The sequence below is a fragment of the Octopus sinensis genome, linkage group LG6 (assembly GCF_006345805.1).
Source record: "Octopus sinensis linkage group LG6, ASM634580v1, whole genome shotgun sequence".
NCBI classification, from domain to species: Eukaryota; Metazoa; Mollusca; class Cephalopoda; order Octopoda; family Octopodidae; genus Octopus; species Octopus sinensis.
Genome location: NC_043002.1, coordinates 35,663,412 through 35,674,296, shown reverse-complemented (window position 1 = coordinate 35,674,296; position 10,885 = coordinate 35,663,412). Strand labels below are relative to the sequence as shown.

General features: G+C 36.4%; 1 protein-coding gene across 1 annotated transcript; it reads left to right on the top strand.

The window, feature by feature from the left end:
• The first annotated feature begins 4,031 nt into the window (after positions 1-4,031).
• On the top strand, positions 4,032-5,181 carry LOC115213210 (general transcription factor II-I repeat domain-containing protein 2-like). Its single transcript, XM_029782144.1, has 2 exons — positions 4,032-4,178; positions 4,438-5,181. The coding sequence occupies exons 1-2, from the start codon at positions 4,032-4,034 to the stop codon at positions 5,179-5,181; spliced, it is 891 nt and encodes a 296-aa protein (XP_029638004.1).
• Positions 5,182-10,885: the final 5,704 nt, after the last annotated feature.

Sequence of the window (10,885 nt, the reverse complement as noted above, 5' to 3'; positions counted from 1 at the left end):
TGTGTGTGTGTGTGTGTGTGTGTTCGTGTCTGTGTGCGTGTGTATGTGTGTGTGTTTTTGGCATTTAATTCTTCACAATAACTTTATACGCCAAAAGTATTCTTTTTTTATATCTTTCATTGGATTTGATCCATCTCCGGCATTTACAAGTATTTTTATGTTACTTGGCTCTCTAATATGAAATTCCCTTAATGGCTCATCCACTTCTTTGAAGTAAATACAGATGTTCTATTTTCCTCTCTTTTATCATTTTTCAGTGTGTAGCTCTGAAACATTTTTTTTTTTTTTATCCAAAGTTCCATTCTTATCTTCTACTGAACATTCCGATTATTTGAAATAAACAGGTTCGAGTCATCACTATATAATATATATTTTTAATCTCTTTTTCAATTTATAACCACTTATATTGTCTCTATTTCTTGAACTTTGCTCAGGGGTGCAAGCATTACAAAAAGAAGTAGGATGAGATATGGAATCCCCTTGAATAAAGCACTATGTTAAATTCTATACTTCTGATTGTATCCGTCTTGCAAGCACTTGATGATTTCCGCTATTCTCGCTTCCATGTTATAGAGAGACATCCAGGCTATTTAGTATCCTATCATACATTAAATTGCTTTATATATTTCTCAGATAATCAATCTCTGTAGCCAATAGTCAAGTTAATGTTAATACAATTCATGAAGGAAGTATTTAAAGGCTTATTAGAAATAATTATATTGGGAGGAAGACTATATTGGTTAATGTCTAGTATTATAGATACGCAAATGCAGTGAGTCTACGCTATGCTGAAAATATTTAATTAGACAGAAACAGTCCCAGACTTGCTAGAATAATAAGAATGATATTACTGATCAGCCACATAGCTATCGCTAATTAATTTTTCGCTGCACACTCCCTTAAAAATTGAAACACTAATTAAACTATTTTGTTATGCGGGTAGAGTCATGGGTAACTATTGGGACAAGTATGGTGAAAAACTATACATCAATAAGGAGACCTAATAAGACCGAAACATGACTAGGGTTGTCTTTCATTCGTGCTTGAATAATTAACATGATATAAGTCATTGTTTAATATCATGTTTTTCTCACCGCTGAATTAGTTCTAAGCAGTTTGACCATTAAACACGCAGACACTAATTTGTTTTCGTCTTCTTTTAATCTTTTTGGAATGCTTACCTGTCGGAAGTTGGGTTTGGAAACTATAGGTTCACTTACTGCAACCTTTCTACTCCCCTTCGAGGGACTACCCTCTATCTAAATTGAGATAAATATTCTTTGCCGTTATTTAGGTCAGTATTTTAATATATTACTAGCAGACATACCCGGCGTTGCTCGAGATTTAAATGGTATAGCTTGCATATATGGTACAGTTAAATTGAAACATGTGATACGGGGAAATGCAGCATTGACGACAAAACATTTGTGGAATAAATGAATGGCTAATTCGACTAAATGACATGTCATGCATCTATTTGGAAGATTCCAAATAATGGAAAAGTAGGTGGTGGGTGTATGTGAATTTTGAATGCACCAAAATGCTCTCAGTGGATATACTCTCCTTTGTTACCACGCTGAACAATCAGCAGACACAGGAACTACATCTATGTGATAAATTAAGCCTGTGGGAGCTTTCATCAGCATCACATGAGAGCAATCTACATGAAAGAAGGGAGCGGGGGATTGGCAAGGAAGCGCTTAAAAATAACATTGTCATGCAATATTTCGGTTTGGAATCAATAGTCGTGGCTCAACCGTGCACTCCTTCGCGTAAACAGCATGCAACTATTGCAAGCACAACTCAGTTGGACCATATTATCGAATGATAACATTAAGTAAACGTCAGTTAAGTACATTTGTAAAGTTCTCGGCAATTAATTGTTTCATGAAACTATAAAACGAGGAAAACTAGACAAGAAAAGCAACGGAGATTAAAACTAAAATAAAAACGAAGGTAAACAGAATGATAATTTTGATCTAAGGTAAATTATGATCTAAAGGTTTTATGTATACGTGTACCTTATTTCCTGATTTATTCATTGTAGCAAAAGTATACTGCCAAAGTTCCTCGACATATGACGAGTAACACTTTTTAGTATAATTTGTTCTATATTTTGTTGAGAGAAACCATTGAACTTAATACAGACTTCTCATAAATTCTTAGTTTTTTTTTTGTTAGCATTTGTTTTGCTTTCAACAGTTTTAATTTTTTATCATCAGAATTAATGTATTTAACTGAGCTTTTCCTATTTCTTTGATAATTATACAGTGTTGTTATAACAATTCACGTTTATTCTATGTATGTATGTATGTATGTATGATGTATGTATGTATGTATGTATGATGTATGTATGTATGTATGTATGTATGTATGTATGTATGCATGTATGTATGTATGCATGTATATGTGCGTGTGTGTAGGGTAGACAAAAACAGTGACTGTAACTTTTAAGTCATAGTCGCTTTATATTTCTGATTAATATGTGTGTATGTGTACATATATGTACAAATACATACATACATACGATAGACAGATAGAGAGATAGAGAGATAGATAGATAGATAGACAGACAGACAGACAGACAGACAGGCAGGCAGGCAGGCAGACAGACAGACAGACAGATAGATGATAGCTAGCTAGCTAGCTAGATAGATAGATAGATAGATAGATAGATAGATAGATAGATAGATAGATAGATAGATAGATAGATAGATAGATAGATAGATAGATAGATAGATAGATAGATAAAGAACACTTCCTCGAGGTTTCTCTTTTTCTCCTTCTTACAAAGGAAAATTTTTAAAAAGAACAGCTAATAGTAAGAGAGCATGTGTGTGTGTGTGTGTGTGTGTGTGGTGTGTGTATGTGTGAGTGCGCGCGCGCGTGCATATGGTGTATGTGCATGTGTGTGTGTGAAAATGTAACGATGTTGACTGTCTTACACGGTTTATTTTCCGTTTAGTAAGTATTTAATTCGGTTTTCTCTCCAACTGTTTTCAGGTGATGTATTTGATCTAGACCTCATTTTAATCTAGAACCTTTATTTTACCAGTTGGGTCGGCTTTGTAAAATAAAGGATCCAGATTAGAGTCCTAGCCTAACTCACGATCATCACCTTTAGTCAATTAGACAGAAAGGTTGTGTCAACAATGCATTCAAGATGAAGAAAATAGCTGAGAAAGAGAGAAAGAGAGAAAGAAAGACAGAAAGAAAGACAGAAAAAAGAAAGAAAGAAGGAAAGAAAGAAGGCAGGCAGCAAGGAAGGAAGGAAGGAAGGAACACCGATACAAACTTATCTCAGAAAAATATTCAGTTTTTGTAGCACCAATTGAAATCTGCGCAGAGCTTGACTTGGCTTTTATTTTTAGCACGTCGAATAATCACATAAAGCAGGCATGGGCAACCCATGGACCGCGAAACCATTTTTTCTGGCCAGTGGAGTCCTGTAGCAGTATGGCCGTGAGGTGGTTAATTTTCTAGTCTGGCCGACTCGTAGAGTAAATAGGCAAAAACGAAACAAGCTTTTGTGGACTGCACTTTAGTAAAAAGATTCTGGGAAAAGTGAAAGGGGTAAATAGAGAAAGTGAAACTCATGTTTCCCCGAAAAAGAGACAGGAAACCTCAGTAATAAAATGAAACTAATCGTAAACCCTATTAGTTAGTAAGTTGCTAACTTTCAATCCGTAAGGTTGTCTCTTCTCGACACTATCGAATGATCAACATGTCATTCACGCACTCACTGAAATTCTCTCAAAACCAAGAACCAGTTTAGTGAACGATCAAGCTACCAACTCAAGACATTCTAAGCCTATTAATTTGCTAATATGCAAAGACCAGAAATAACTCAACTCAAATACATTTATCCAAACAACTGACTATCGAGAATATCAGCCATACACAACATACCGCTTCATTCTTATTCCTCTGATCAAGTATGGATTTTCCTTATATAAAGTTTATATTTCACATTCCAATATATGCTCCGTTATTTATCACCACTATTTTTCCTCGAATTATCCAAACCTAAAATGTCGTCATCAAAAAATAGAAAAGTGGATAACGAATCCCGAGTGTACCAAGAAAAGTGGACCAATGATTATTATTTCATACAAATCAAAGACAAACCAATGTGTTTACTCTGCTCAGAATCAGTTTCTGTCATTAAAGAATATAATGTAAAAAGATCCTATATCTCCAAGCACTCATCTCATTATAAAAGTTTTCAAGGTCAATGCAGGAAATAAAAAGTTGAAATTTTAATAAAAGATTTGAAAGAGCGGCAGACAATTTTTGTCAAGAGACGTGAAGATACCGAAAATATTATTTATGCTAGTTACACCATTAGCGAGAAAATTGCAAAACATTCGAAAAATTATTCCGATGGTGAATTTGTAAAAGAATGCCTACAAGCAGTAGCTGAAATTTTTTGTTCAGGTAAAAAAAAAGAAAAGAAAAGAAATTGATAATATTAGTTTATCTTGTAGAACTGTAACAAGACGGATTGATGAACTTGCAACTAATGTAGAATTAGGTTTGAAAAGACTTTATTTGCAGTTTAAATATTTTTCCTTAACTATTGATGAGAGCACTGACGTGTCAAATATAGCTCAACGTGTTGGGGTTTTTGTACGTAGAATTGATGAAGATTTAAATATCACAGAAGAAATGCTTGGTCTTCGGGGAATGAAAGATACTACCACTGGGGAGGGTATTTTTCAAGAATTGAAAATGTTAATGGCCAGATTTAATCTACATTTCAAAAACTTTCATGATTTATCAACAGATGGTGTTCCTGTTATGATTGGTAGTAAAGCAGGCTTAGTTTCTAAAATCAGCTCGGAATTGGCTTCTATGAATATAGACACAAAAGATTTATCCATTTTTTATTGCATAATTCACCAGGAGAATTTGTGCGCCAAGTCACTCAAATTTGAATATATCATGTCCAAGATTGTTTTGAGTATAATTTTTATAAAATCTCGGGCTTTGAACCACCGCCAGTTTAAAGAATTTCTTGAGGATATTGAGGCAGAGTATGGAGATTTGGCTTACTATTGTGAGGTGCGATGGTTGAGCAAAGGAAAAATGTTGAAACGATTTTATGATCTGAGGAGTGAAATTTTTACATTCTTAGAAATGAAAGGAAAGTCTATGTCTGAATTGAGTGATGATGGCTGAATATGTGAGCTTGCTTTTCTTGTTGATTTTATTTCATATCTTAATGACCTTAATTTGAAATTGCAAGAAGGCCAATTTATTCATCAGTCGTACAGTCATACCAAAACAATTCAAAACAAAATGCAACTGTGGAAACGACTGCTCAGAAATTGTAATACATTTCATTTCCCAACATTGGCAATTCATGGCAAAATCGATTGCACTTCTTATGCAGATGAGGTAAAATTGATCAACGAAAAATTCAGTAATAGATTTCAAGATTTCAGATCACAAGAAACAAATCTAGGTATATTTTCTTAACCTTTTGATGTCAATGTTAACCAGGCTCCCGAGGAATTACAGATGGATTTAATCGAACTCCAAGGAAATGATGATTTAAAACGGGAAATGAAAGATCAATCACTATAGAGATTAATAAAAGCCTACCTAGAGAAAAAATTCCCTTGATCGTGGATTTTGCTAGAAAGAAAATGTCACTCTGGGAGCACAAATAAATGTGAGCAGCTATTCTCAAAAATGAAATCTACTAAATCCAAAGCAAGATCAAGAATAACTGATAATCATCTTAAAAATAACTTGTGAGTAGCCACCTCTAGTATTTCTTCAGACATCGAGATGTTGGTGAAGAAACATCAACCCCAAATATCCCATTAGAATACTGTTTCATGGCTATTTTCTTCCTTTGAGAATGAATAAATTATTTTACTGATCCAAGTACATTTGTTTCATATTAATAAATTGTTATGTTCTTACCCTTATTTTAATATCCTTTTTATATTATAAAAGCAAATACTTGTATAAGCACTTGTATACATATTTTGTAAGTCTATAATTAGGGCTCTGGCCCGCGACTTTGATGAGAAAACTTAATCCGGCCTGCACATGGAAAAAGGTTGCCCATGCCTGACGTAAAACAATGATTCTTAATCTTTGTTGTCATTCAACCCTTCGGCATGATGTATTTCACCTTTTACTCACTTTTACTCTACAAGGAAAAATAGCGTAGCTGACTTAGAGGAACAGGAAAAAGAATGAATTAATTTGTGCTGATGTAGAGTCTTCCTCGTTGACTCATGTATATCGTGTATATCAAATTTTGTTGATGCTGTATAGCCACAGGCCAGCTCTGATCGTTGCCAATCAGCGAGCGACTTGGCTTCACCAACATACCTTCGCCTTGTTGAGGACCCAACTACACACTCTGACATACAGTGATGGTCATATGAGATGTAGCATTGTCTCACATATACTGTGCCATGTTGATTCTTCCAGAGAATCATGGTACAGGTGTCTGTAGGACGTTGAACCTTTTACTCAAAACAAATCACTACCACCGCAGTAATTATGTATATGCTTCAAGGTGTTTGGAAACGTATTTTCGTGTAGTTTCAGGCTCTGACTTGATTCAATTTGTTACGGAAACTATGCATCCTACATCCCATGTTAGTCTTCCAGTGTTAGTCTTTCTGTTTAAGTAATTATTTTTTCGTTTTGTTAATGATCAAGTGCATCTGGTTTCAGTTAGACTTGTAAAGATGTGAAGTGCGCGGTTTTGTGTTGTTTCGGGGGTTTGTTTTTATATATTTTGTCCGAGGTGGTTTGTAATGAAGGTATTTGAGAACCTAGTAAGAACTGGCATAGTCCATACAAACAAGTATATTGTTCATCGCCATTGTTGTTGTTCGTTTCTGTGGATTTGAACTCAGAGTGCAGAAAGCAAATACTGAAAGGCATTTTGTCCACCACAAGGTCCAGTCCTTGTTGTAGTGCGGTAGCTTGTACACCTCAATGGCCCTAAGATCTATGCTAGCGGGGCACAATCTCTTGCAAAAGCCTCCTATGTTAGACAGATCAAAGGATAGAGGCAAGACTATGACGGCTCGTTTCTCCCCAAAGGTAAAAATGGGTTTGCGTAGGGAGAACACCCTTGTCTAGAAAAAGAAAAAAGCAAAGTTACAGAAGCAGCAATGATAATTCTAAATCAACAAGACCTGGAAGAGGAAGGCCTTCTCTCATGGAAAAACAGCCTAGAATCGATAACAGTGAAGAAAAGTAATCGACGGTTCAAAGGGTTTAAGTAAAAAAATAAGTAAATAAGTAAAATAAGTTCTCACAACATTGCTGATGCATCCTCTTGACACTATTTGGAATTGAAAGATAAGACGTTAAGAAAATAAAGTCAATAATTTGGAAATCACTGAAACCCTCTACATACAATTTGATCGCGCGCTAGTTTAAGATAGATTTGAGGCAGACTGAAATAAAAAGCGAGTTTACGTCACGCTGCTTGTAACAAATGCGATATGAAATGCATATTGTCTTGTCCGCACACACGCTTACGCTCACTGTTGAACATACCAAATGTCTTTTATGCTTTTATCTTGCCAAGCTTTCATGTTTCCTACTTTCTACTGTATAGCCACATCTTAAAGAAAACTATTGTAATTTGGCCTATAATTTGCGTTTATCAGAAACAGCTTGTCTTTTTACGTCGTAAATTTCCTGAACAAGTGCCACTGTGACTCACACACGTACATACATGCGCACTCGCTCCAATACCCACACCAAACCACACACACACATACACATACACATACACACGCACACACATACAAACGCATACGCACACACACGCATACAGACACACACACACACACACACACGCTCACATTCAAATACATATACGCCCATTCATGCGCTGGTAAATTGTTACCCAATTTTTCTACCTCTCACGCTTTCAAAACATTTTCTATTTCCTCTATTCGTTGCCCTTCTTAAAAGGTAACTGTCACAAGTGTCCCCTTTTCCATTTATCCCCTAAGTATCGAACTGAGAAAGGAGATCCCAATATCATCGTTCGACATACTAGAAACAGCAGTCAATGTACTTTAAATTACAACATACTATCTTAAGAAAGCAAAGGACACATGGATAATTTATTAGAAACCCTTGAAATATTGGAAGGGACTGAAATGTTTAAAAACGATAGGATGCTTATAGCTGGAATGCTTTTTGACCTGGGTTAAAACAAAACAATTCTGATATTTTCCCTACATACTTCATAATCGAACTATTTTATAGGGTAACTCAAACTGAATTGTACAATGCTGTCCATTTGATTGTTACCCCGGTTGGAACGGGGCCCCGCCAAGTTGGCAGTGACGGGGCCCCACCAAGTTGGCAGTGACGCGTACGCATCTTCCAGAACTCTGGACTGGCCGTGCTGGCATGATTTGGCATTGATGGTTTGTCCCCCGACCTAACGCCTTGCAACTTTTCCTTTAGGAATATCTGAAAGACAAGGTGTTCCATAAGACTTACAAGAGTTAAAACAGCAGATCGGCGACGCGGTCAACTCACCTGACCAGACTATGCTGGGCACGTGTGTGGAAAGAACTAGACTACCGTGTACATGTCCGCTGTGTGGCAAGTGACACTCACATTGAACATTTGTGACTGTCAGTAGAAACTTTAAGAGTTAACCTTTCACGTTACATCTATATTTTTGCAATATATTCTCATTACAATGCTCACATGTATGTTTTCTTTTTTGTACCATTCATTTTGAATGTACATTCACTGCAGCCAGCTAAGAAGCAGAGGATAGCCATTTTTAGTAATGAATCGATGAAATACACACTATACTCTATCACTCGACTTGTAAGAAATAGTAGACAAATCTCCCTCAAATTATACCTTTTCATCGTAAAGAATGACACATTGGGAAAATTCAGGCCTACACACGTCTTTGTTCGTAGATCTGTTTACTCAACCCTGTATGATCTGTTTATAGATCTATCAGGGTTGAATTGGAGCTGAACGGAAATTTCGTTGAGGCACAAAACCAGAAAATTCACGAGCAGGGAACATCAACATCAATATTTGACTTTTATCTTTTACTTTTTACTTGTTTCAGTCACTGGATTGTGACCATGCTGGGGCACCACTTTGAAGACTTTTGTCTGACAAATCGACTCCAGTACTTATTTTTTTAAGCCTGGTACTTATTCTGTCGCTCTCTTTTGCCGAACCGCTAAGATACGGAGACGTAAACAAAACAATACCGGTTGTCGAGCGGTGATTGGGAACACACACACAGCTTTCAGTTTCTGTCTTCCAAATCCACTCGCAACGCTTTGGTCGGCCCGGGTCTAGAGTATAAGACACCCAACATGCAACGCTGTGGGACTGAGCCCAAATCCACACGATTAAGAAGCAAGTTTCTTAACCACACTGCTACGCCTGTGCATATGACTGGTATTTTATTTTATCGACCCCGGAAGACTGAAAGGCAAATTTGACCTCGGTGAGGTTTGAACTCAGAATATAAAAACTAGAACTACCGCAAACAGTTTTGTCCAACGCTCTAAATATTTATTCAATCTGCCGTCCTCATTTGGAGCTAAATAACCACAACAACTATATTTAGTGAATCATCTGAGAAGTTGAAGGACATTACTTCAAAAGCATGGCAACTACTTCTACTCCACTGCAACTATCTTGGTTCTCTGTCAATCTGCCAGATCTCCCACTGCGTCCTCTAGGTACAATCTTTACGCTGTGTACACAGTATTACGTTCATATATGCTTCCACATTGTATATTAAGTAAAAGTTACTTCTCGGATGTCACCAGTATTTTGCACGATCTTGGGCATCATTCTATCATACTGTCACGCTTTTGCTGGTTCTTGAATGAGAACCAAATTAAACCAATACATACATGCATATATATATATATATATATAGCGAGAGAGAGAGAATCAGCAGATGAAATCAGAAATGCTCAATATAGAAAACACTTAGTAGTCCTCAAATGATTTGAACTTAGTTCCAAATATATAGTGTATGTATGTATGTATGTGTGTGTGTATGTATGTATGTATGTATGTATACCTCAGCATGTATGCATCTGAGTCGCAATTTCATTTCTGTCAGTTCGCCGCACACGCCCCAGGCTGGACGTCGCTTATCGTCCATCTTGCATCAGAATGAGAGAAAAGTTATTGAAATTCTCAAGAATTAATTTACGAATGTGTCAGCAAATTGCATGTAGTTTTGTTTTGATTTTATGGAATAATATAAAGAGTTTCTCTCTGAGACAGAGGTTGTAGGACTCTGATCTGTTCTTAAACGCCTATGCTTTATCTAAAGCTGCCAATGAAATGCTTTTATCTCTCGATTTCCAGATGCGCTTTGAAAGTGCACCTACGTTTTCCAAGTGCAATCAAGGAACAAACCAATGTGCTGGTGCAGTAACACTTGAAGGAGTGCTCTGTAATCCCTTTGTATTTGTTGCTGGTATATAATACTTTTCTCTAGGCATTTGCTTTTTAGGGAACAAGACTCTATATTTCGATAATTGCATTTCAGTTCCCTGCTCTATGTTGAGTCGCAATACTTCTGATTTGTGGGCCTTCCGAGCAATTCACTTTTATACTACTTTTGCCAAACAACTTGTAAAATTCACACACACACACACACACACACACTGATCGGGTGGGTCATTGTACCAACATTAAACACACGCACGGGTTCTCTTTCAGTTCTTTTATCATTATTAATCAATTAGTTAAACCGTTAACCAATTAACTAATCGATTATCTGATTACTCGTAGGGTCACTCAATCATTCAACTAGGTTTGTATGCATGTGTGAAGTATAGCTCATTGGTTATTCCTTATACCTTATTTCTTTGAATTATTG